This window comes from Micropterus salmoides, unplaced genomic scaffold (genome assembly GCF_014851395.1).
Source record: "Micropterus salmoides isolate LMB-PRFRI ecotype aquatic unplaced genomic scaffold, ASM1485139v1 Ms_hic_scaffold_5, whole genome shotgun sequence".
In the NCBI taxonomy this organism is placed as follows: domain Eukaryota; kingdom Metazoa; phylum Chordata; class Actinopteri; order Centrarchiformes; family Centrarchidae; genus Micropterus; species Micropterus salmoides.
In genome coordinates, this window is record NW_024044237.1 from 23,064,486 (window position 1) to 23,091,892 (window position 27,407).

At 42.2% G+C, this 27,407-nt stretch overlaps 1 protein-coding gene across 3 annotated transcripts in view; it reads right to left on the minus strand.

Annotated features, from left to right (window-relative positions):
* Nucleotides 1-27,407, minus strand: part of drp2 (dystrophin related protein 2) — a 77,142-nt gene that overhangs the window by 34,628 nt on the left and 15,107 nt on the right. For 2 of the 3 annotated variants that reach the window (XM_038698880.1, XM_038698882.1), the window contains exons 2-10: nucleotides 23,984-24,140; nucleotides 13,937-14,057; nucleotides 13,243-13,354; nucleotides 11,341-11,497; nucleotides 9,280-9,426; nucleotides 4,679-4,757; nucleotides 3,213-3,273; nucleotides 1,490-1,551; nucleotides 880-954 (exon numbers count right to left, since the gene is read on the minus strand). In XM_038698880.1, coding sequence (XP_038554808.1) covers nucleotides 880-954; nucleotides 1,490-1,551; nucleotides 3,213-3,273; nucleotides 4,679-4,757; nucleotides 9,280-9,426; nucleotides 11,341-11,497; nucleotides 13,243-13,354; nucleotides 13,937-14,057; nucleotides 23,984-24,140 — 971 coding nt within the window. The other variant, XM_038698881.1, reaches the window with a different exon arrangement.

Sequence of the window (27,407 nt, forward strand, 5' to 3'; positions counted from 1 at the left end):
CTGCTCAATCATTCACAAAGAGTGCGGAGAGAATGACTGAGATTCCTGCAGTTATCAAGGCAGACTGGCAATTAAATTCTGTAACAATATCAACTAGCAGGGTGAGATAAGAGAGCGGGCAAGAGAAAGAATGAAGGAGAGTCATTGAGGTTTTTCACAGTGGTCTCCGTTTTTAACTCAGGACATGGAAGAGAGAGGAGGTGGCAGGAAGGTTGCAAGAGAAGGCAAGGAAGGAAATAGAGTGAACATAAATAAGGAAAAGTGCAAAACTGGCCATTTGCAGTGGAAAATATGGGCTCATCTGGAGTCAATAGGAGTTATGATGGATGACATTAAGGAGTCAAGAGCTCAAACAGGGAGAAAGAAAGGCCAGGTTTCAGGTAGTGAAAACTGAGAGAGCAAAGGATATGAGGCACAAAGAAACAAAAAAAACATAAGCAAATAATTAGTAAGAGAAGCATCGGAAGAATCAGCAATAGTAGGAAAACTAGCCAGAAAGTGTCTGGCCCAGAAGAGGCACGTACCCGGGTCTTAACCATGCCAAAAAATTGCCTTCTTTTATGTAATTAATAGCTGCAATTACCTAGCATGCCCAAGATCCAGGCCACGATGGAAATGAGGTCATGATGATGTGATGTCATGGTGGTTGAGTGGCTCTTGAATTTATCAATACTTTAGATTTCTGCATTTTAAATAGTAATGGAGAGAACTACATTTCCAAGTAGTGTAAAGGAATGTGCTGCAGCTAATCGTTATATCTCATACACGAAGAAAGCTTGTCTTTGTGGATTACTGATGGTGCAGGATAACAGTATATCACTTAACCAGCCATCCCAGCGCTGCAGACAGAAAATACTATTGATGAAATACCGTACGTACATCTCAGAGCCTTCTGAACTCGTCGCAGCTTCATGGCTGTTCTGTATGCTGAGAACTTGATGTTGTTCAGATCCGCTAATGGAAGAAGCAACAGAAAGAGGGAGAGATAGAAAGAGATTAGAGTGAATGAAAAAATGAGGGAAAACAAACCCATCCTGCGCCACTCCACTCTGCCATCGAGGAATTACAAATCACTATCTCTCATTATGTTTATCACGCCACTGCAGAAGTCATTAGTAGTGTACTGCATTGCTAATGTTATCTGTGTATGCGTCTGTGCACATTCATGTATGTGTCTAGCTGGGCATGTGTACGCGACAGTGTGCCTATTTCCCCTGCAAGCTCGCCATGTCAGATCAGATTAACAGTAAAATACATGATGTCGTTTAATCACAATTAATTAAAGGCTAAGCAAAAAGCAATCACAGCGCTGGCAAATTGGGCCTCGTAGGTTAATGACAGTAGCGATGTAGTCCCTAAGGTGTTTGAAATACAGGGCCCTTAATGAGCTGTGTGACAGAGCCTTCAAAGCAGAGGCAAGTGCTGCTGGTGCTGCTGGTCGGGCGAATGAGCACGATTTGGAGGGTGCATTAATTGTCTCCTTACTCACCCAACGCTTGGTATAGTTCTGTCATCTTTGGATGGTCCCAGCACGTTGTCTGGGCCTGATGGCTGGGAGAAGAGGGAGAAATGAAACAAAGGTGTGGCAGATGGTAAAATAAGGGAGAGCACAGGGTAATAAGTGAGAGGGAAATAGAAAAATGGGAGGGCAGGACAGGGCGACCATAGTTTACAAGAGATTTCAGGCCTGTAAAGTACAAACATCCATCAAACATGATAAAGTAGTTAGGTTCAAGCATCAAAGTTATGTACTACTACTGGTCAGCAAGAGATGTACAGCCAGCTACTTAAAAGGCTTCATTCAGAGACACACACATCGCACATTCACACCACCTTCCTATCCCACTAAGCTCTATGGGCAAAATTCAGAAAATCTACTATGAAAACACATCCAATAAAAAAGGACAAGCGCAGCAAAATAAACGAGAATCGCCAAAGCAGGATGTCTGCCCGGACCCTTGGGTCTTTTAGGGCAGCACTCGTCGTTTTACCTGCGCTCATTGATTGATACCCAATGAAGTGCTAATCAGATAGTGCTCCCACTCTCAATGTACAGCCAATAAAGGATTGACTAGCAGACTAAAACAAGACCCATGAGATTCAGTTGCAGACTATTAAGAAAATAAATACTCATAGGCTGTAGAGGAAATGTACAAATGCTAGTACAGTTACAAGCCTGCACAGACAAAAATACCACACTCTAGGCATAAACACACACCTACACAAACACACAAACATTCACCGTTCATTGATAAACCAGAAGCACTCTAAAGGTGAAATAGTATTGACAAGGCAAATAGATAAACAGATGAGTGCTCAGGCAAACAGTGCTCAATCGGGTTCCTCGCTGAATCATTTATTATTTATCTGCTTTCTAATGGTAACTCTGTACAAATGTCGATGTGGAAATATCTTTGAAATTGTGAAGCATGCTGTGCTGTCAGGAAGAAAACATCCACAGCTTCTACCCTAAAACACAATTCACGCAGCTGTCTAAATGTGTGCTGCATTTTGCAGTTAGAGATGTTATTTAACTGGTGTCGAAGTTTTCCATTAATGAATGGAAAAATAACCAAGCCAATCAGAGGCTAGTGGTGGCCAATTATCAATACACATTGTGAAATGTGCCAAAAGTTGGACAAACATTTCTATGGAAGCCCAGTACTAAATTAAGTTTTGATCCCTCATTAGGCAATGCAGGGTCTCAGGCTGTGCCCTCATAATCTACTGGGCCGTCTGTTGGACAATGACTATTCACGCACTAAAGAATGTCTGCTCTTCAACCGTGACCTAACATGTCTTTAAACTTTCTTTGAATCCTTAAGGGCAGACACTTGGCGTATTCATAACAAATGGCAATTCAGTCATATTATCAGGCTGTAAAGATTGTGCTGCTTATTGTTTCACCAATGATTTATTGTGATGAATTGCCCCCCTGACCACGAGTAATAAATAAGGGAAGGGACAAGGCCAAGAATACTGCCAGCCAATCACACAATCAGTTTTGAATAATGGTATAAACAGCCTGTTTCTGTAGCCAAACATATGAAGATCAAACTTTAGAGGAAATATTTTTACCAATGTGCTCCACAGATATACAGTAGTCATTCCCACTTGTAAAGCATTCCCGCTTTAATCCAGCCTCCTAACCTGCCATGGAATAAGTACATACATTCCCACAATGCAGACACTGACCCTGGAGTTGCACTTACTTGATGTAGTAGGGCACTTTGTTCGGAGAGATGGCACGCTCCCATGGTATCTGCACTGAACCTGCGCAAGCACACAGAAACCAAATCAATTTCAAAATAGGCATGTCACAAATGCAAATCCATTGTGCTCAGTGTCCCTGACAACGTGTCCAGACGGGGTGTCCATTCAGACCTTCTTAAGAGAGCAACTCTGGTGTACAATAGGTGCAGTAGAGCCAAAGAGACAAGTGCATTGTGTCAGGTTTCCACAGAGTGTTGGTTTGTTTGGCACAGCCTGATAGCATACGAAGGGAAGAGGAGTCGAGGAGACGGGGTGACTGTAGCGTTTTAACCGGCCACCAAACTGAACCACAGGGGCGTTCAGCAGAGGATCAAACAGGACAGACTGCACTAGAAGAAGCAAGAGGCAGACAATGCGCACCAACACACTGATACAGAGTCAACCATACACACACTGACAAACACCATGTCATTCTCCATTATTGTATTACGATACGGAACAATGTAGGCTTATATGTTGTCGCTCTGCATATGTGGAAAAAACAAACAAGTACAAAGACTTCAACATTCAACATCCTACCACAGTTCAGTAGCTTAGTCCAAAAGGTCAGTTAATCTGGTAAAATCTTTAACAATGTATTGTATTTCATAAGAAAATCTAATTGTAATATGTGAATGAAAAGTAACTCATGATCATAGCTGTCAGACAAATGTATAGTGGAGTACAATATTTCCCTCTGATAAAAAATAAAATAATAAAAGTTTAGAAATATAGGCATGTTGGTGCATTAAAAAACACACAGATGCAAACCCAGACATTCCTGTAGGGTGCAGTGGGCAGAGATGGCAGTGGAGCAGCGCTATATAAGCCCCACTGTGGCATCTCTGAGCCAGTGTGACAGCAGTAAAACTGGATGGGGTTGGCGAGGACACTGGAAACACACAAGCACACACACGCACACACACACTCACACACACACACACACACACACACACTTCTTCAGATACACTCACACGGAGAGCCCTGCAACACACAGCTTTTCCATTTCTTCATCAGTTTAAACTAGGGAAAGTAAATCTCATTTTTCAGCCCCCCTGCTACCTCTCTGTAGCCTTTGAAGAGCAGCAGGTAAAAGAAGAGACGGAATTCACAAATATGTATCTGTGCTCAAATGAGAGCAATGTCTGTTGTGATGAGCATCACTGGGGATGCTTATCGCAACAGCATGCTGGAACTGATGAAGACAAACGAACAAAGCCTGCCAGCTCCACCTCTAACCCAAATACACACGTAAACACACACACACACACAGGCAGTGTTTAATAGCCTTATCACAACAAAACTGCAATACACCTATCCTTCTTCTCATCCCTCCACACTCGGAGGTGGCGCCTTGCCATAGCATGGCACAGATAGGTGTGCGACATGAGGTAATGACGTCAAAATAGAAAAAGAGGACTCTTACTGGAGAGGAAGTGCTGCGATCCGGGGCCAAAGTCTCTATGTGCATCCTGAAGCTGCTTCAGCCGCTCCTCTATGGAACCCTGAGGACACAGACACACATACACACACACAGAGTTAAATCAAAGGGAATCATGCTGTTCATCCCTCTCCACCACAAATCCCCAAAATAGAAACGTACGCACACAAACCACCTGCTTCTCCTCCATTAGTTAACTGCAGAATATAAATTATGTCTTTTTCCTCCGCTGCCCCTCTTGAAGGACTTTGAAAGCCTTTGAAGAGCGGCAGGTAGGAAATGAAGACAGAGATTACGAAATAATATATTTTTGTTGAAACGAGGACAACGGTTCCTGGTTGCAGTGTCAGTGTAGAAAAGAGCTGGAGGAAAAGAAGAGGAAATGAGAGAGTTGCAAAGCCTCACATGTGTTGCGTCAATAACCATGGAGACTGTGATGACAAAATTAAGTTTGCCACCGCCTTTGTAAAAGCATTTCACATCAGTTATGTTTCCCACCAAATGGGATTTAGTCCGCCTAATCCTGGTTTAACTGAAATGTATTGGATTTAGCACATGAATCATTGTCAGCTTGATGTTTGAAACGCGTCCTCTAACAATGGGAGGTAAATCCACCCACGGTGAGGTAGAGAGACAGATAAAGACAGAAAGAGAAAGGAGAAAATGTGAGGGGCCTTTAGACTTCAAAGAGAAGCAGAGGCAATGAGTCCTAATGTGTAACGTTAGAAATATTAAGTTAGCATTTCTCAGCATACAGTACACAGGGCTTTGCTCCCTTTCCAGAAAATAAAACAATATATTCTGGACCGTGATTTAAATTGGTTGGGACTAATATAGAGCATTGTCAATGTGCCGTGGAGATGTTACTGCCAACTGTGCGGTGTTGTACAATCTATTTGTTGTACAGGCAATTTGGGCTGCCATAAGGAAGACAAATTATTAAATTATCCATGATCGACAAATATTAGCAAATCAAATTTGGAAATACATTTTTGCTGGCGTCAGAGCAGCCAAAATCAACAGTGCACAGGATGTTGCTTGGATTTAGCATTTATCATTTTAATTAAGAGAGAAACGGGGCACAGAGAGGGAAGACAAAGAAAAAAGGTTTCACCATTCTGCTTGCTTTCTCAGGGAAGGATAGCAAGATGCCAGGCCAGTGAATCTTACTGCTTTGAAATTAATTCATGTGGATAAGTAGAGATAGCAGATCGACTGGGGATGCAAGCAAGGCAGCTCAAAGAAAGTTTTTCTAAAACCATTTGTAACACCTGTCTCTTCATGTGTCACTTGGGCTCTACTGATATCACAGGAACTCTGAGAACAATCCAAGATCTGGGAGATGAATATCTGCTGCTGACTATGGATACTAAAAGCCTTTTTAACAACATTGATCACCAGGGGGGATTATAGAGGCTCTCACTTCCTTCCTTCACACGGTGCATCAAAGATTTAGCAGAAATTGTCCTGTAAAATAACTTTTTCATGAAGACTCTTTTTACCTCCTTCGAAAATGGACATCAGTGGGGAGCAATATGAGTAGCTCTCTGAACATTCCTTTTCTAAAATACATGAGACTGTGGTGGCAATTTGTAGAGGATGTCTCCTTGATAAATCAGTAGTGTATCATTGGAATGTTATGATCATCTGAATGCATCATGACCCTTAAGAAAGAAAAACTTTCAAATAATTTAATTTAAACAGAAGGGTATGCTACTAATGTGTATAAAAATAAGCCTAAAGCTTGTCTTTATAGTTGCATCTGTAGGACATGGAGTACCTCACCGGTTATTTGAGCAAAGAGCACATAGATTTTGGTCTGAAACGAGTCTAAAAATGGATCAACACAGCTAGAAATAAATCTGAGAACAGGAGGAGTGTCTTTAACAAGACACAAGCTGTTTCCAAAATCCATATGGTAATTCTATACAGTATGCACAACATACAAATCATCACAGTATACTGTTTTAGCAGTTAATATAGAGACATCAATCATACTGCAAATTTGAAAAGATACTGACAATTAAACTTCATAGAGAGACATCAAAATATTTTCCTAAGATATAATACTTTTTGGAGCTGTTTCACCGCCACCCACAATTTCTTTAAAATTTTTTCAGCTGTCAGCAACTCCTCCATTTCCTTTGTGCATTGTATTGTGTGAGAATAATGTGCATCAGCAGCACACAAAATTTACCGTATTTAGTATGCATAATGTCTGGTTTGAGTATCCTTTATTTTGTTGCATTTCTCGTGGGAAAACCTTACATACAAAAAATGTGCTTAGAATCAGTTTGTAGTAAGGATTTTTGGACACACAAGAGCCTAAAAAACTGGCTTATGGCTGGCTGCTAATGTCAGCATGCTACAATGCTTACAGTGGCAATGCTAACAAGCTGACATTTAGCATGCCATGTTCACCGTCTTAGTTTAGCCTGTTAGCATGCTAACATTTGCTTATTAGCACGAAATGCACAGTACTGCTGAGGCTGATGGGAATTGTCCTTAGTTTTGAAGGTATTTAGTCATAAACCAAAGTACGGTACGAACTGAAATTGTGACCTGATTATGGCACTATGAAAAAACCTGGGGATCATCGTGGTCATTAATATACATCTTCTGGGGACCATAAATGTCTGTGCAAAGTTTCATGCCAATCCATTCAATAATTGTTGGGTTATTTCAGTCTGGACTAAAGGGGTGAACCGACCACAGGACAGACCAATCATGCTGCTGGCTTGGCTTAAAACTACCTACAGCCTTCCATTAGCTGCTACCTGCAGTGTTCCAACCTTAGCCAAGATGTCGAGACAATCGTCAGAAAGAAGCAGCATGGGGCTGTGATTACTTGCTGCAAACAGTCTAATAGGTTTCACTTGGAGGACAAAGGCTTGAGTTGGAGCAATCAACTTTATCTGCCTCACTCAGAGCAGAGAGCACGGGAAAACATTGGCTTACAAATCAAACCCACAGCTAGTCTATCCTGATTTGCATCTCCTATGTTTTGGTTCTGTTCTCCCCTTGAACTGTTTCATTCTGGGCTAATTCAAAGCCAGAGAGGCAACATGAAAGCCGCAAAGTGACAGGGAGCAAAGTGGCTACTGGAAATGAATGTCTCAGAGTTGTTGAGGGGACGTTAAAATCACCATCAAACGAGAGAGAGCCAGAAAGGAGGAGAGGCTGGAGTGGCAATTAAAACATTATGACGAGCCCACAAACAGCACAACGGTGGCTGTGAAGAGGGTGTCATGAAGGTTATCTAATGGGAACAGGATGTTCTCATATGAGTAGTAAAGAAGGATGAGTGGGGTTCCGATGAGCTTGTATGGAGCACTGCAGAGGTTGATGATGGAGAATGTAGCCTGTAGAGTTACAGTAATGCTCACTGGATAATGCATCCATACATTCAGCTAAGCATCGAGGGGGGCAAGTCCAGTTCAATGAATCAAAGGCACTTTATTTTTTAATTTTTAAAGTAAGCTTGTTCATTTAAGATTTGCTGTCTTCATGTAAGTGGATGGGTTTGAATATTGATACATTTCATTTTCATCATTCATCCATCTTTTCTGCTGCTTCTCACTTTAATTAAAAATACAATGAGACCTATACAACTCCACATTATTATAAACATTCTCATCAATAGTTATTCTCGCTCTCTCTTCTCTCTCATATAGATTTATATATGTGTGTGTGTGTGATAAGTGAGTTAATCTCACTATTTTTTAGCAAACACACTTGAAGGAGACAAGAACACTGACATGGTGTTCGAACACCGTCAATTAAAAATAGTGAGCTCTACTCATCACAGGAATAAAGTGCTTCTCAAAAACAACATCTGTTAAAAACAATTCCATATTGAGACTAGTGTTTTAAAGCTGTTGGAATCTTTCTACGGTAATGTAAACTGAAAAGTTGCTCATGCTGCTGTACAGGAAACCGCTTATTACATTGATGCAGCTGCAGGATGTGTTGGATGGTCACTGACGTCAGTTTAGCAGGTTTTTAGGACAGAAGTTTTTACCATAGTGTAGTTAAACCCCTCAGAAAACCCCTCATTCCAGCCTTTACTGGCTTTACATTAACAGACTTAAAATGTTTTGCCCACAGCATAAGCAAGAGTGCTCTGATCTGAAATTAACTGAGGTGACATAAAGTAAAGATAGGATAGGATAGGAAACAACATACACCAAAGGGTCCCGCCAGCCCCTGGTGTGGATCTTTAAGCTACTGGGGAAAGCCTGTAATGTTCAGACTGATGCTAACTGTTTCCCTTTCATATGGTGGCATGAACCACTTACTTCAGTGTTTTTAATGATCCCTGTGAGTAATTAGCATTCACCTATCAGCTCACAAACATTTCCTTTATCCACCCTCTAAAACATTGTCCTTCACAAGCTCAAAAAGATACAAAGACATAAAGCAGTTGGAAGCCTGGCATCATTAAAGCCTTAAATAAACCCTTAACTTGCATTAGGACGCAAATAACACATGGAATCACTCTCTAAGGTCTCCCTTGAATTTGACTGCTGGATAAGCTGCTGCTGATAATGTCAAACAGAAAACACAGACCCAGCAGTGAACTCTACCTGCAGCACTTTCCATCTGCTGTTGAGATGCTCCAGGGCGCGGGCATTCTCCATCGACAAATGGACATCAGAGATAGCCAGCTGGTGGGCCAGATCATTGATGTGCTTCATGCCCTCCTTCACTTGGGTCAGCTCCTCCTTAAATAACTGCGGGAGTACGAGAGAGAGAGAGAGAGCAAGAGAGAGAGCGAAGAGAGAGAAAGAGAAAGACAAGCAGAGGGGTAGAGAGAAGAGGATGGAAAAGAGATAAGTGCAATAAAAGAGAAAGAAAAAAACGGCAGAAATAGAAACTATATAATAATTTTAGAATATCAGACACAAGCAAACATCCAATTTGGACAAACTCCATTCAAATTAAATTATAACAAAAATCAATTGAAATGTGATCCACTATTGCAGTCAGCTCTGGTTTAGAAAATATTTGGCAGCGACCATATATTAACTTAACTCAAAGTGAAAAGGAGCCATAATGTTATTGGAATAGCACCGGCGTCTGTTCATTTAGTCTATTTACCAATGATTTTGCCATGTAGGGTGTAAGTAATCAGTGCAGAACCTAACTTGAAAGTAACTTATATCTAAAAGACAGCAAACAATGACACCCAATAAATAAATAAAGAAATACATATTTTTACATCATTTTTTTTAGCACTGATGTCTTTATTTGACAGTACACACAAGAGACATAAATAAAAGATCGGAAGTGAAAGGTACTGTGTGCGCCATTCAAAACTAGTATGCTGTGACTGCATGGCATGAACTTCACTGAATTCAGCCCTAGGACAGCCTGAAGTCACATGTTAATCCCTGGAATCTGCGAATATACTGACTGTGTTTAGACAACAGCAGGAACAATGTATAAGGGAGAGGCAACAAAAAACAATAAGCACAAATGTAGAAAAAATGCATCCGCCTTATCTCAAGAGTTGAGGAGCAAGTGTGAATGCTTCTTTATCAATGTATGTGTCACTCAGTGCGTACTGTATGAGTGTAGAGATGAAAAAATGAAACTATTAGTCATCAACAGAAAATGAATCTGCAACTATTTTGATAATTTATTAACAGTTTAAGTATTTTTTTCTAGCAAAAACACGTTAGGATGGTTCCATCCTCTCAAACATGAGGGTTTTATGTGATAGTAAACTAAGTTCTTTTGGTTTTACTGTTGATCAGGCAAAACAAAGCATTAAAAGATGTCACCTTGAGATTTTGGAAAGCTGTGAAAGGCATTTGTTCTACTATTTTCTGGCATTTCATAGATCAAATGATTAAATGTATTAATCAATAATGAAAATAAGTCTTAGTTGCAGCCCTGTACGTGTGTATGCAAGTGTGCATAATGTGGGTTTATGATGTATCCACATGTCGGCTTTTGTATGCGACTGTGTGTATATGTAAATGAGGGAGGAACTACAGATGAGGCCAAATGACAAGCCTGCCCTAAAGACCGAGCTGAACATGTGCTGGCTGTGACAGGAGTCCAAACAGTGACATGATTATTGTGAAGTGAACTCACTTCTAATGAATAGCGCCACACAATTACAGGCAGCAGTGACACTCGGCACTCCATAATGACTAAACCAATGACCTGCCTGTTTAATGACATCTATTCAATTGGGGATTGTAACCCCTGCCATCTCACTGCATCAGTTTGAAGTGCCACGTCCTTGTCATCGTCTGTCAGATCACAGCTAGATGCAGGCATCCAAAACAAACATTGTAAAGCCACACAACCTGATACAGATCTCTCACTTATTCATGAGTAACATATCACTGCTGTGTCTTCGTGATAAAACTTTTTTTTTTTTAAAACGGGATGTCACTGTTTTGATGTTTGTTTTTTGCGACATGTCAAAGTGTCACAATGTGTGCTTTGTCAGGGTTAGCCGCAGGCGATTATCTCAAAAGGAGACAATTAAGTTACTCCACAGGTAAAAGCAATTTATATCTGGGATTCATGATAATGTGTCTGCATGTGCAAGTGTGTGTATTAGAGAGATAAAGAGAAAGGAGAGAAGAGAGTGTGTATGTAAAGCAGTGTGGCTGTCTTTGTGTGTCTACCTTGGTAGCGTCTATGTGGTCCTGCAGAGAGTCGATGAAGAGGTCTCCGACAGGCTCCCAGGCGTCTCTCACCCCCTCTGCCTGCTCCAGGGCCACGGCCAGCTCCTCCATCGCTGCCTGGATCTGGAGTAGACGCTCTAATGTCCTCTCCATGTGTCTGGGTTGGTTTGTTGAAAATATAATTCAGTACATTTAGCAACCTGCACCATTTAAATGTGGCGCCAATGTGAGAAATTGCTAAAAAAGTCTATCAAAATCCATAGAGCATCCAGTCACATCAACTCATCATTTATTCAAATTTACAGACTGTCATTTCAGTAGGGCTAAATGATGGCAAATTAGTTTATGCCATCATTTCACAATCTAAATGCCTTTTTTTTGAAAGTACATTTATTATTATTATTATTTATTAATTCTCAGAAGAAAGCTTTGACTGTTCAGTGATCTAAAAGTTGATTAATGTGTTTTCCTAATTGTCGCTGTAATGGATTTTCTTTTTTGCATATTTTGTCACCAGGTTATGTATTAGGTAATTGTATTACATGTAATGTATTGCTGCATAAACTGGCTATGGATTAACACCCACACAGTCACAGGGAGGAAGAACACTCTCAATTTTACAGCTGTAAAGGTTACAGGCATATTGCGATGTATATGGTCTTTCTGTGAGTAATCTTTTTATTGTCAGTTTACATTTGAATTTACTTATAGCCAAATTATTTTAAATGAGAGATTGTCAACGGTGTTGACATTTACAAAAACAAAAGGAAGAAACAAATACATCCAAACAATAAATTAATAAAAGAGCCAGTCTACCACGGCTTGTCAGGCATACTACAACATTTATATTCAAGCAAGATCCAGTTCTTTACTTGTGAAAAATGTGTTCACTCCAAAATGTTAGCTTTTATGTAACAAAGAAAAGCCAACTTTTTTTGCTTTTGGGTTTCAAGAGCCCATGGAATGTAGAATTTATTTAACTCCCCAATGGCATATAATTAATAATTTAAGAAATAATCACCAGAACTGGAATTTCAAGGCTTACAGAGGACAAGACAAATGCTGCCATCCTGAACAGATTTCTGACCGACTTCTAATACTGACCTTGATTACAAAACTTGCATCATCATTACTATCAAAAAGTCCTCTCTATTCACCCTAACCTTTAATATTTAAACTTGTGCCTTAACAACTACTGGGCCTATAAATAAGAACAAAAAGACTACAGAAATCCAGTGGTGCAACAAGTATTAACATACTTTATTTAAGAAAATAATGTAAAAATACTTTTACAAGGAAAAGTCCTGCATTCAACATCCTACTTAGGTAAAAGTACATTAGTATCACCAGTAAAATGTACTTAGTTCTAACTACTTTAAATATGGTCCAGTAGTTTAGTCCAGTGGTTCTAAACCTAGGGGTCAGGCTCCTTTCAAAGGGTCACAAGACAGATCTGAAGGGTCATTAGAAGATTAATGGTGTAGGAAAGAAGAACAAAAGAAAACAACAGGTTCTGCTACACAAATGTGTTTTTTCTTTTAAACTTTTCTCTAATGTTTGCTTTTTTTAAAAACGTTGGTCACTTCTACTTCTTTGGGCCTCGATCAACTTTTTTACTTAACAAACTTAAAAGAACAATGATTTCATATTTAACACTGCATTTTTATGCTTATCATATGTTTTAATTTCATGTAAAATGGCAATCTGTAAAGTAACTTTAGCTGTCCAATAAATGTAGTGTACTATAAGTATAAAGTAGCATCTAATAAATTACAGGTACCTTAAAATTAAAGAAAGTGCCTTTCAAAATTTCTTCTTGAACTTTCTTCAAACTTTTCACCACTGCAGAAAGCACACACAATCTATACACAAGATGAAATGAGAGAGAAAAAAGCATCTGACCTATGGCGGTCTACACAGCGCGCCGTCAGCTTTTCCCACAGGTCACTGGCCACGTTTGCCTGCTTCCACACAGAGCGGCTCACATTTAAGATCCGCCGACGTGGAGACACCTCTGCATAGGGTGGAAGATGTTAGACAAGGCCACGCAGGGGTAAAAGGATAAAGGTGCAAAGGAGGACATGAAAAATCGAGCAGACAGAGAAGAAAACAAGGTGGAGAGGAGAGCAGGGGATAGAAGTCAGGCCAAGAGAAGGGTAATGATTGAAGAAGGATGGTCCACCAACTCCATGAAAGGATAAAAAAGGGAAAGGAAGGAGGCAAAACAAAATGCAGACACAAGGAGAACACAGTGAGGTAGATTGCTACATTATTCCCCAGGTGAGCAACCAGTGTTCAGAGCCAAACATTACGAAGAGGACTTGTCAGTAGAGAAATAACCAAACTTGCTGTATTATTGATCTGAGCAGATGGTGCTGTAGAGCTGTTGCGCTAGATCTAATTGGTCCTGACCCGGACACTTTCCCTTAACTCAGTGTGACATCAGAGGACGGATCACTGCTAATAACTACTAATGGAAGATTTCACCTGCATGGGTCCTACCAAATTAACTGTGGGGCTTAGCCGAGGGAGGTGGGTGGAGAGTATGATATTTTGGCTGTCGCAGCAGTTGGCACAGAGTATGAAGGGATCAGACCTTTTCCATCGGTCAGGGTCTCTTCTGGCTCCTGAAAGGGGTGCTGAGCCAGAAAGGCCTGGGCAGACTCCAGGACTGAGTAGATGAACGGCCCGCGAGACTTAACGTCCTCCATGAATGCCTGCCGGGAGACAAACAGAGAGGGGGAGAGTGTTTCTAATTGGAAGAGAACGAAAGACGTAAGCTATTTTCAAACAAGACAGCGCTTCCTAACAAAGACCAAAAGTATAGTGCTTAAACTATTAGTCAAACTACTGAAAAATTTACAACTAATTAGATTATTGAATAACTAATTCAATTTAATTAAAATTAACTGTTATTGAAGATTTGTGACTGTTATTGAAGATTTGATTTTGATGGAAATGTTTCACTATTTATGACAACATTTTCTAGACAAAACAATAAATCAGTTATATAGATTAATAATCAATAGAATAATTGATAATGAAAACAATAGTTAGTGGTAGGCCTAGCGCATTGAAGCAGCTCTTATCAACTTGTAACATCAAACCTCTCCAGCTTTATCACCAGGAAGCTTCTCTTAAACTGAAGCTAACTTTTAGTAAAACTATAAAATAGTGTGGCATGTTAATGGTTAACCTATATTCATCATCCCATCTCATAGGAACACATCTGCAAACTAACCCCAAAAAAAGCAGAAGCCTCTTCAGATTATTTATTTATTTATTTATTTATTACTATTTATTATTAAGTGAACGTTTCAGTTCTATCTCACACAGGCTCCGCCCTCTACTGGACTCTATGGGTACTACCTCCTCCAATCACACGCACGCACTTGCCCACTGAAATTTTATTGTGCACGTAGCCGACCAATAGGACGTCGCTACCGATACGTGTGCGACGTATAAATAGCAGTGTCCCTACTGCCTCAGCATCCTTTTTTCTTCAGCAAACGGCAAACTGCTCACTGAATTCACCACCTCCACGGATGGAGTTGCCACTTCTAGAAAATTATCTTTGCACCCGGGCAAGGTGACCCATGTCCTGCCTGGACGAGTCCAGGCCCACCCCCTCCGCCAGCCAACCTGCGGCTGGGGAAGGAAGCGACTGGCCAAGTGACCGTTATGGAAGGAGAGAGGCCTGCTGACGCTGCCACAATCCCCCGTCTGGTGTTCAAGACGCCATTGTTTTACATGTGCTGCTTGTGTACACTACGGTAAGGCTTTTGAGAATGTGGAAAAAGTTTTTTGAGTAAAACATGTTAATTACATTCCTCAAAGAGCTAAGTTAACTTCTCTCATCAAACAGCTAACATTAACTCCTGGGGTGAGGCTAAGGGTTCGCCCTGCGGCCTTGTGTTCACAAAGCCACTGTTCTAACATGTGCTGCTTGTGTACACTGTGGTGATGCTTGTGAATGTTAAACTCTTTATTAGAAACACATTACATTCTTAAAAGTGCTAATTCCCCACCACCAACCCCATCCCATTGAGCTAGCCGCGTTGAATGCGCAACGACGCTAAGCTAACGGCTAGCCTCGCGGCCCACGCCGCTCTCCCGGTCAGAACCGAGTGAGAGGGTGGGTCCACTTTGCTAGCCTGACCGCCGAGTCCGCACGGCCATAATGGTCCGCTTCCACGAGGTGACAGCCCAGAAACAAGCTGTTCATACCGTGGAAACTGGGCAATGCAGCACTCTACTGTAACTCTGCATTCCCAGTGCTCCCACAAGGACTCGCACAGGTGCGTTGCTAGCTCACCGGCAGTGAAAGCGTGTTACATAAACAGACACGCCGCCCTGCCGACATCTCTTTCGCCAAGTGTTCACAGCGCAGCTAGGCTAGTCCGCTATAGCTGGAGAGAGACAGCTGAAATCAGGTCTCTCTCGGTATAGCGGGACGAAAGAGATCGCTCGCTGTTTCGGTTGATTGATGAGTGGCTCGTAATGCCTTGTTGCCGCAGGCGAGGCGGTCTACCCTGCCACTGGTTCACATGGAAGCTGTGAGCTTGACGCTGACGTCAATACCGAGTGACGTGTCATCCACAGTCACAGCGGCTGTGGGGCGTTCATGGCCCGGTTGGCCTTTTCCTACTCCGACCCTGGTGCGTTCAGGGACACTATAGCCTGTTCGCCGTCGCCCTGCCCCTTGGGCTAAACTTCCATTTAAGGAAAGTTTGGCGGTGGAGAGTGCCGGAGATGCGTTGTTCATGTGTACACATTTTCATGCAGAATGGAGACACCTCTGCATGCTGACAAGCTGGGTGGACAGCATTCTGAGACGAGGCTACTCTCTTCAGTTCTGCTGTATACCACCAGTTTTCCTGGACTTAATGGAAGCCAGTCTATCCTCTCAAGAGGAAGTGGACTTCCTGGCCGCCGAGACCCAGCAACTTCTGCTGAAGCAGGCTGTCTTAGGGCATCTCTGCGCATAACATGCACAGAGGTCTTGCTCCATGTACTTTTTGGTCGCCAAAAAGACGAGAAGCTTCTGAGCCATTCCGGATCTCCACCACCTGAACCAGCATAATGGACAAAAGGGCGTTTCGACATGCTGATGATCAAGAAACCGCTGGAGCCAGTGCAGCCCGGCAACTGGTTCACCGCCGTCGACCTGAAAGACGCCTATTTCATGTGACACAGTAACAGGGAATTTCTACGCTTCTCCTCTCAGGGGGTAGCCTACAAATGCATTAGACTCCCCATCAACTACTCACTAGCCCCCCACACGCTCAGCAGATGCATCACACTGCAATTGTTGCGCGAGAAGGGCATGAGGGTTCTCTTCTACTCACGACCTCATGGTCACGGAGAGATTGAAGCCTTGAGTGATCTGAGGCGAGAACGGTCGTTCGTCATTCTGGTAGAAGTGACGCAGCCTACAGTGACAGAGCCCTGGCCTGTACCTATGGTCTGGGGGGCTCTGTCACAAGGGTGAGGCTTCATATGAACAATGCTGGTGTTGGACCAGCCTCACCAGGTTTTGCTCCTAAAAGGGGGGAGAGGCAGACTCAGGCTGGTCTATCCGCTGAGGTCGTGCAGACCATCCAAGCGGCGGGCAGTCTCCACCACGTCTTGCTGTAAAGCTAAGTAGTTGGGCTTTCAGCATTGATAGGGAGACGGATCTGCCTACCTGTTCGGCGGGATCCGTTTTCTCTTTCCTGCAAGGTCTGATGGAGAAGAGGCTGTCGCGCTGCAGCTATCTCTCCTGTCACGGGGGGTTGGTGACAGAACAGTCTTCAGCCACCTCCTCGTGATACGCTTTCTGCAGGGTGTGAGAAGACAGTGACCGGTGTCGTGTCTCTTGGTGCTTCAGTAGGACTTTCTGCTTGTGTTGGTAGCTCTAATATGTGCACCTTATGAGCCCCTGGAGCAGTCCTCATTGAAAATGCTATGTCTTGAACAGCCCTGCACCTTGCTCTCACCTCTGCTAATAAGGTGAGTGAGCAGTGTGCCTGTCGGTTCACCCCAGCTGCATGCTGGTTCTTGGTGTCCACAGTGCAGCCGGATTGAGACAACACACCTTCTTTGTTCTTAAGAACATAAGGAGCACATTCAGGTCCAGGACAATAAATCTGGATGCTTTTCTTTCTCACAATTGCAGCCTAGGATCTGAAAAGTGAGGATCTGGTGACTACTGGGTGTAGAGGGGGAACATACAATGTCAGTGCCTGACGTTCCAGTGAGAAGTCAGGGCAGTCCAGGTGTTAATGGTCAGGCCAAGCCCCTGTTGGTCCAGCGACCTTCTTAGGGGTGTCCCACCATTCTGTCACTAGGACCGGGTTGGCATGGTGGACTTTGGCTTGTCGCGGCTAGGTCGGACAATCATCGGGCTCCACCCACTGTACCCATAGAGTCCAGTAGAGGGCCGAGCCTGCGTGAGATAGAACGAAGGTTACGATATGGTAACCCTAGTTCTATAAGCACAGGCGGAGCCCTCTGCTGAACAGGCGGTCGGATGCTGAGGCAGTAGGGACACTGCTATTTATACGTCACGAACATATCGGTAGCGACGTTCTATTGGTCGGCTACGTGCAAGATAAAATTTTAGTGGACGTGTGATTGGAGGAGGTAGTACCCATAGAGTCCAGTAGAGGGCTCCGCCTGTGCTTATAGAACTAGGGTTACCACATCATAACCTTCGTTATGACACCTGTGATTCTGGAGACTTAAACAGGCTTCCAGACAAACACTAGAGTTTATGTCTGACTTCCATAATTCAAACCCTACAGTGGTGTTTTTATCAGTCCAGTTCAAGTGTTGTATCACTGTTAACCAATGACCACCTGAGTGGAAATACCTGGTACATAAAATATGGTGATATTTCCAGTCTGAATGCAAATTAAGAAACTGACCAGCACACAGTAGATTATGGGATGCTGACACGTGTCTTGTCCTCCCGATTCAACAAAAGAAGACTGTATTTCTTGGTTGCAGTCGGAGGAGCTTTGTCACTGTTGCTACAATTAGCAGTTACAGAACAATGGTAAATGCTAAAACATATAGTGTAGCAGTAGCACAATGGGAGAAGAGTCATAAAACTGACTCAGAAATAGGAATATCTATCACATTTTTGATAATGCTAGCTAGATTTTGCCACAGTAATCTACTGGTCATAGCAGTATGGCTGTAGCAGAAAAAGCCCTCAGCACTAAGGCAAGAGTGTGTTTTATTTTTCAAGAGTTTGACTTTTAACTTGTATGAGAAAAAAAATTACACACATGCATGGGTTATCTATAGGAGTCACTTAGGACACGCACACTGGCAACGATCTACTGGTAGGACCACATGAAATTACATGGCTGCCTGCTTGTGTTAAGACCCTAGGGCACAATAGGAGACCAAATCTATTGGGACGACTGGTCAACTAGCCTGCTTGCACAGAAGAGCCAATTAGCTGGAGAGCCCAGCTCCACTGGTCCACATTCAACAGCACTTCCTTATGCAAATTACACCTTTACTCTAACACTGAGCAGATACCCAGAGCCTCCTCAGGGCCTTGAAGAAAGCCAGTGTGTCAGCCTTCTTCGTTCTTCTACACTAATCTTTGTTCTGTATAAAACATACTGCAGGTGTGTGAATAAATGCCAGCGATAGCCCCTCTCTTCAAAGAAATTTATTTAGGTGAAGCCAGTGCACTCAATCCTCTTACGGTATAAAGAGATTACAATTTCAGCTGAAAATCTACATTACCAGCTGGAATTAGCGTCGTTTTTTGGTGCAGTGGTGACAGTGTTTCAGTGCCTATTTAAAGTCAAGACCAGAGCCCGGCAGGCCTGATAACACCCAGCGAGCAGAGTGAAACAGAAAGCCCCCAATGAAACCCCAGCAAACACCAGCCGGCACCAAGCAAACATGCAGAAGTGTGTAACGGTGGGGAGCTGTAGCATGAGATAAGATTCCCAGTGCAACAGTCGTGGAGAAAACCTGCCGTCTGTCTTTTCAAGTCTTCCTCTCGCACGCTCATTCTATAATCACAAACAAATTCCCTCCTCAACCTCACAATCCTCGCTTCCTTCCCTTCCTTTTCCTTCGCCCTCTTTTCATCCTCTCTGGCTCTCTATTCTCTCCATCCTCTCTTTAGCTGCTTTGCTGCCCAAAGAGAAGCTGAGCCACGGATTTCCTGAGCCAGCTGTCATGTTAAAACTTTAATTCCAGCTAAATTTCACACTCAGAGGCTTCATCTTTGGTTGAAGGAACATTAAGAGCGAAGCCTTCAGATCAGATTAAGATACATTATGCAAGGGGTAGAAAAAGTCAGAGGGAGGAAATGGCTTCATTGACTTGGTCTAAACATGTTTATGGCGTTCCTTTTACTCCTCCCTCTGGACTGTCCCTCTTCTTCTGACAACACAGAGGAGGATACATTTTAATTTCTTTTTCCTTCTCTCACACGAGGCAGAGAAGATTCTGCAGCTGCTATAAGAGCATAAAACCCACTGCCAAAATGCTCACTTATCAAAACACCCAAACACACACAAGAGCCCTCACAAACATATCTTCCAAACTCCCCTCCATCACCACCCCAAATACACAGACAGTAAACCTGCTCACAAACCAATACACATGCAGATGTGCACACACACAAAAACCCATCCCACAAAACCGACATCAGAATAAATCCACTTAAGATCAATAATTCACGTTTCTTAAAACGCTTTAATTCTCTATAGAAAACTGGGATGCAATTTCCCTCTCTGCTTTGTCGGAAAAGTTTTAGGGCGACCAGACACTCGAGCCGAGGCATCTCAGATAATAAAGGCGCGCAGTGCTGAAAATGGAACATTTGGGGGAGTGCAGGGGAAGGGACGGGAGGAGAGGAGAGGAGAGGAGAGGAGGAGAGGAATGTTCAACAGTGAATACTATGAGCGACTTAGTGGAGGCCTGTGTAGAGCTACTGTTGCTGTTTTTTTGACTGTCCTGTTAATTGGAAGGCTGATTTCACAGTGCACTACTCGAGATGGGCGTTGTAGTCGGGTTAAGTGGGAGCCACAAACCTCTCACTGTCAATACAAGTCGCCTTTTGGAGACACTGCACAAACTGACAGCACAGAAAATTGGAAAGAGGGTGGAAGGGGAAACTCTGCTATACTTACTGAACCAATTACGAGTGTGTGTGAATGTAGGCTTGCGTGTGTGTGTGTGTGTGTGTGTGTGTGTGTGTGTGTGTGCGCATGTCTACACTGGTTCCTGTTCCTGAGATACATCACCCACAACTAAGGTGATATATCGGGAAATGAAAGAACATCCCGAGCATCCCAGGTAGCGCCTCTTCCTGTCAAACATGAGCAAGAATCCAAAGAGCATCAATTTAAACGGCTCTACTACCGTCACACATACCTTCAAGTACATTTTTAATGCCTTAATTTGAATCTTTATTATTGTTTTCTTGATTTAGATATCATGGTAGTTCTGTACTGTTTTCCTCCAAAGATCATAATTAAAAACATTGTCTCTGTGATGATGTAGCCACTGCATCACATTCTGCTTGCTGTCTGGAGCTATTTTTTAACAGGCCTACTGTTCTCATCTGTGTGACTCAGTAAGACAAGTGCGTGCACAAACACATACACGCACATGCACACACACACCTGCCTGCTGGGCAATTCCTGTCTGTGCCAACTTTATGAGAGTCTCCCCCAACACAGTGCACACACGGCTATATAACATGTCAATTAAAAAGATTTCAGTGGAGAGATTTTCCTCCCTTAAAGACATCCTGGGACTTTTGTTTTTGTCCCACCAGTGGGTATCATAACACACAGGAAAGCCATTTATTTTCTTTTGATCTTCCCAATAAAACAAAAGCTACTGACATAATCCAATTATTTTGTCAGCTTGCTAAATTTGATAAGTCTAAATCTGATATTAAATGTTTGCTTTCAAACGCATATGTCTGTGTGGGCATTTAACACTGCAATTGACTGATATCTCCTTTTAGTTTCATTGGACCTGTTATGATGGAACAATTTACACCTGTTGTACCACCTTTAATCTACAAGAGGTTTAATCAGCCAGAAAGAATGGGAGTGGGAAGGTAGTTGTGCAGAGCCTTTAAACAGAAAAGGAGCATGCCAATGAGACAAAAGCACATCATTCCACTGTGTATAGCGGTTAAAAGTCCTGCACATACAAGCAGGTGATTGGAGGAGTTTCTTTTTTTAATTACTAATAAGGAAAGACTAATTGGTGATGAGTCAGGCCTCCACACAATTGATCTTCACACAATGCATACCAATTACAAGTCGGTCCTGACTAGCTGTTGCTCACGCCGACATGAGCAACACTGTCTACATTAAATTAATATATACCGTAATAAGAAATACAAATTTACATTAACAGTAACTCTTGATGTCTTGTTGGGTGACATCCTGTATCATTCCTAATTTCCCTTCAGGGGATCAGTACAGTTTAATATACTTTTATCATATTCTGGGAAGGGTGTCACTGCTTTCAACTGCAGCAACTGCTCTTGTCCAGGTGAGGTGAAATATATCATAAACAAGCTGTTAAAGTCTGTTTAAGTTATCCTGCTATAAAAAGTGCAACCAAACTAAAATCAATTGGGCACAGTCTGTGCACACCAATACAGACGTGACAAGATATCTCGGAAGACAAAAATAAATGTCACACGTGTGGGCGAGAATATAGGGATCAAAGTATGTTGCAAATGTTATTTGGTCTGTGTTCCTGAAAGGGAAAATGAATAGACAATGTTTCAGTTGAACTTCTGTCACACTGCCCTGCAGAATCAGTTGACAACCAGTTATCTAAGTCAAATTATAGGTCAGAGAGGGAGTATTGGTTCCCTGCCCTCAATATGAGGATGAAAAAATAAAGATAAACAAGCGCTGATTTGTGCCATGATCAATAAGGCCTCAGTCTTTGAGTTTGTGAGCTGTGCCCTTCTATCTACACAAGCCCTTGAAGGGATTTACAGGCCAGTTCAAATCACTGGACCATGGAGGAATTATCTGAGAGGAGGAGGAGGAGGTGGCACACTCTGCTGTCAGCAACTCTAAAGATGTTCCCTAAAGCCTTAAACTTTAAAACTAAATGTTCAAATGGCTACCAATCCTATCCGTTTACCAATGAGAACATCTCAGAACCTCCTCTGTGTTTGGTATTTGTTGTGCAATGAGGCTTTAGATACTATAAAAATGCTTTTTTCAGCACACACATCAGCGTTAACTGATCACCATCAGACACTTACAACAAAGAGACAATGTTTATCTACGAAACAGTCACCGATTTTCTTTAAAATCATGGTTGTACTATGCATATTGTGTTTCTGTCAGCTGTATGTGTTTCCCTTTGTCCTGCTACAAGTAATCACCCTGGTCAGCACTGTGAACAAGAACAAATAAATCACAGGCCAAATGCTGAACTAGAAAACACACAACCTTTGAGCTCAGGTTAATGTCTTATCATATAGAAACTGTCAACTGCCTTATTGTTCAAACTAGTAACTGCCTGGTTAAATAAAGGTTTAATAAAAAAATTAAAATAGAACTGAAATGATTAGTGGATTAAACCAATTAGTCAATTATAATTATTTTGACAATCATTTTAAGACAAATTTAAAGTGTTTGATTGGATGACTTTATGTATACACCAAGATGAGTCATTAAAACTATTTTTATGTTTTATACAAAATTAAAACAGAAAGATTTTAACATTAAAAATATTCTTTTTTAAACATATATTTAGCATATAACAAGACAAAGCTACAACAACTAACAAAGGAACACAGCATTAGAACTAGGTCAGTCTATTTTTGTATTGTACTATCCATCCCATCCATCCATCGTCAATCACTTATCCTGTGTACAGGGTCACGGGGGTATTGTACTATGTCTTTAAAAATCATCTTTTTTTAAGCATTTAATTAACCACTCATTTTCAGAAAAAAATGTATTTGCACTGTTAGAACTGGCCCTTTGCACTACCAACACCGCACCTCCATCAGTGGCACCAATGACAGCTGAATGTGGTGAAAGTTTCCACTATCTAGTATTGACTCAGCCTGGACAATAAACTCAGCTTTGATCAATATCTGCGATATCTACAAAAAGATGCCACTGAAGACTCACTGTTATCTGCAAACTCCAATGCCCTATTCTGTTTCTCAGCTTCTGCTGTTGCTCTACAGAAGCATTCCAACAATGATACCCCCCTCTACACACACACACACCTCCGTGAGCTTCTTTACCAACTGTGTCCAGCGAGAGCAAAATTCACAGACTTTCACCATCCACTACAAACACTGTATCCAAAATCATTAGCCTCCCTATCCCCAGCCTCTCATATCTCAGTGACAGAGCCATCACACGCATTGCACAGATCACAGCACATGAGCCTGGGCACACCCTCAATCCATTTTTCAAACTACTCCCATATGACACTGATATATGGTAGAAAAAGGCACTCTGTACTGTAGCAGTCTGCTTTTATGTCTGTATGTATGGACTGAACTGAACTAAGTACAGTGTTTTTATGGATTAATATGTGTAGCTTTGTCTTGAGTGAGTAGATCATTTGTACTGGATGTGTAATATTTGCACTGGAGAGGTATCGCCATGCACCCTACCTGGTGGAACTCCCTCTGATGCTGGACGGCCCCCACGTCTCCTCCTATGGGCAGCTGCTCCGACAGCTCCTCGTCCTTGGCTGTCAGCCATTCTATGATCTCCTGCAGGGAGAGCTGCAGCTTCCCGCTGTTGTCTGAGAAGGCCTCTAGCCGCACCCTGCCAACAACCACACACACGCACAAGTTAGTTCAACAAACAGTAACATCCTCCAACACAAGAAACCTAACACTGCATTAAATCAAATAAAAACATCTTAATGCAATTTTTATCCTACTCTAGGGTATTTTGCACAGGACCTTAATTGCCTCTTTAGTCTGCACTGTCCTTAATTTGGACAGCTATGTTGCAGATGTCTTCACATCAAACTGTCAAAATGCACATTTGGAACAGCCTTGTTAACCCTGAAATGAGAAGGTCAGCGCTTTGCTGTTGAGAGAGTTATGTAAGGGACAGATATGACTTTTACTTGCTTGACTTAAACCCTTTGCTCCTCGAGGGAGCGCAGGCCATTGACAAATGTCCTCCACCTAACTCGGTTGTTAGTGGTTCTTTCGAGATCTCCTACCTACAGCACTGACATAACCCAGAGGTAGGGCCAAGAGTAATTACCCTATTTTTTGGGGTAATAGTTTACGAGTAGTGCATTCACTGTGACCACCGCTCATGGATGCTACTTGTTTTTTTCAGGCTTTATTGCCAAAACATGCATTACCTCTGACATAAATACAGTCATTGGAAGATGAAGACGGGTTTTTTGGATTAAAGAGCAGCAGACCACAATCCACCCAGCCCAAACAACCGGACCAGGCATCACAGCGACTGCTCAGAGGAGAGGAAAGAGAGACAGGAGAGGAGCCATGCTGGCCCAGCTTGGACTTAATTCTGCTCTTAAAGATCCGGTATGGACAAAATGGGACTCATATTGATCAGACAATGGAATTCAGAGACTGTTGTGCCCACATTGTTACAGAGACCTGCCCCATCAACATCTCGGATCAAGCACTCGGAAGGTGGTCCTTGTTCGGAGCTGTCAGTGTAAGACTCCGGCAAGATGAGAGGTGGACTCTGTGTTTTACATCGATGATGCTTGGTGCGCAGTCAAGATGGACTCCCAAATGTCAGACTGTTCATTGTGAAGATGAAACTTTCATATTATCATCTGGGTGCTGCTGTGTACATTCGCCCCAGATGCAAATTTTAAAAATGCACTGTGGAATATTCGGGGTGTATACGTGTCTGTATACTATATGTATATAAATAACTGTATATATTGTTTAATTTTATTTTATGTTTCCATATTTTAATATAGCCCTTCACTTAATTATATGTTGCGTTTGTAGCATGAAGGAACTACAAGTTTTATTTTGTTATGCAGCCTTGTGCTGTATAATGACATATAAACAACCTTGTACCTTGTATATCAGAGTGTAGCTAACATTAGCAGCTGTCCTGATCTCAATTGGATTTGGGGAAATTTATACCTCCTACATCCCTAGCCAAATAAATTACCTGAGATATTACACGGGCATTAAGTTTGCCAATCACATCATTATGACCACATCCATTAAAACTGAAACATACTATTCGAAAATACAAAGTAAAGCACAAATCTCTGCCTTGTAAGTATGTCAACTCAGCAGCTAAACAAGGTTATATTAGAATTAAATAACAGTTTGATCTGACATTCTTCCTTATCATACGTGTGACTCTAGGAGTCACTATCTCTACACTGCAATAAAAGAACAATGTTTTCATTATGTCCATGGACCATCACCTGGTGACAATGCAAACTTTTAGCCTGGTACATGTAGCTTTAGTTAGGAAATGATCAGTTGGTTCTGTGTTGGCTGTGCTGTAAAGTATAAGGAAGTATAAGTAGAATTGGGTGAAGCCGAGCCGCCATTAACCATAAAAAAACAATTTCTTAATATATATATCTGCAACAGTATTGAATCCCCATGTTGTTTGTCACAGGTAGTCTGTATGTTGTGGCACATGCAGGACAAGGTGAGAGATACAGAGTCACAGGTTAGTGTTGCTGCAGGCTTGCTGGAGTAAATCAGGAACAAATAACAGAGAAAATGTATCTGCTTGCCACCTGTCAGCAGCATGAGAGATGTCTGGGGAAACCACTGCTCTTGTATCAGTGGCACAGCTGGTACTAAAGGGGTGGGGTGGGGTGAAAGCATCCCAGTGTTTCAATTACATACCAGAAGCCAGCACTCAAATATCATTATTACTGCACATCACAATTTGCCAGGACTGTCACATCAGACACGATGAGTGGGAGTGAGTGAAGAGTCAGAAAAAGAAACAGACTGTCTAGGTATCACTGCTCACAACCATAAATCTTTTGCAAAAGTGTAACAGGATTTATATTCAGATAAAAGCACAAGTGTAGTCAGAGGAACACTTTAAGATTTGAGTGTGAATGTAGTCAAACATGATAATCACACTGATGCAATTATGCAACAAAATAAGGTTAACATACAGTATACACAGTATGCTAAATAAGGAGTCAAAAAAAATGCACGACCATTGTCCCTCGACCTGCACCATTAGCATGCTACCATCTGCAATGTCACATTAGCGACTGAAAAATAACCATAAGGCAATTTCCTGCAAAGTGAATGTGGCACAGACGAGTTCTGACACATGAGGGATTAGGCATCACATCAGGGGTGCTGGTTGCAGGAAGGCATGTGGGAAAAGCTTTGAGACTTTAAGAGGGAAAAGACGGAAAGGTGAAATCAAGCTTGTAAGTGCACTTCTCAGAATTGATAGGCCTCTTTGTTCAACCCTGTGTCAGGAAACTTGTGTGAAGCAGACCATGCTGTCCCCTAGCCTCCTGTTGCCCCTCCAGCTCAGCCTGTTGTGGTAATTGAATCAGAGAGGAACTGTTTTCCCCTGCAGAACAGGCTCTCAGTCCATAACAGGTGTGAATTCACACATAACACACACACACACACACACACACACACACACACACACACGGAGAAAGGTTTCTGACTAAAATCAGAGTGAACCCGAGCTCTAGGATGCATCTAAGTAAGGTCATCCATCATAGGATGACCCTGACACTTGCAGAGAAGTTTCAAAATGCTTCGCACAACACAGGAGACCTGCGATTCACACACTCATACAGAAACACACACACACACAGCTCCCAGTACACTCACCCATCACTGCTGCTTCCATTACACACATAGAGGGGGAGACAACTAGAGCATTGCCTCTGTTGTAATGGAATCATCTTCACATGGCAGGTGCTGCCAAGAACAACGCTCGCCCTGCTAAACTGTAGGGAGGCCAGGCTAAAGGTTTGCCAATATGGGAGGCTGACTGAAGCTTTTCTATCTTCAGTGGAAACATCATGATATCAATTTAAATGCAATTTACGGGCCAAGTTCTGCTGCATCCGAT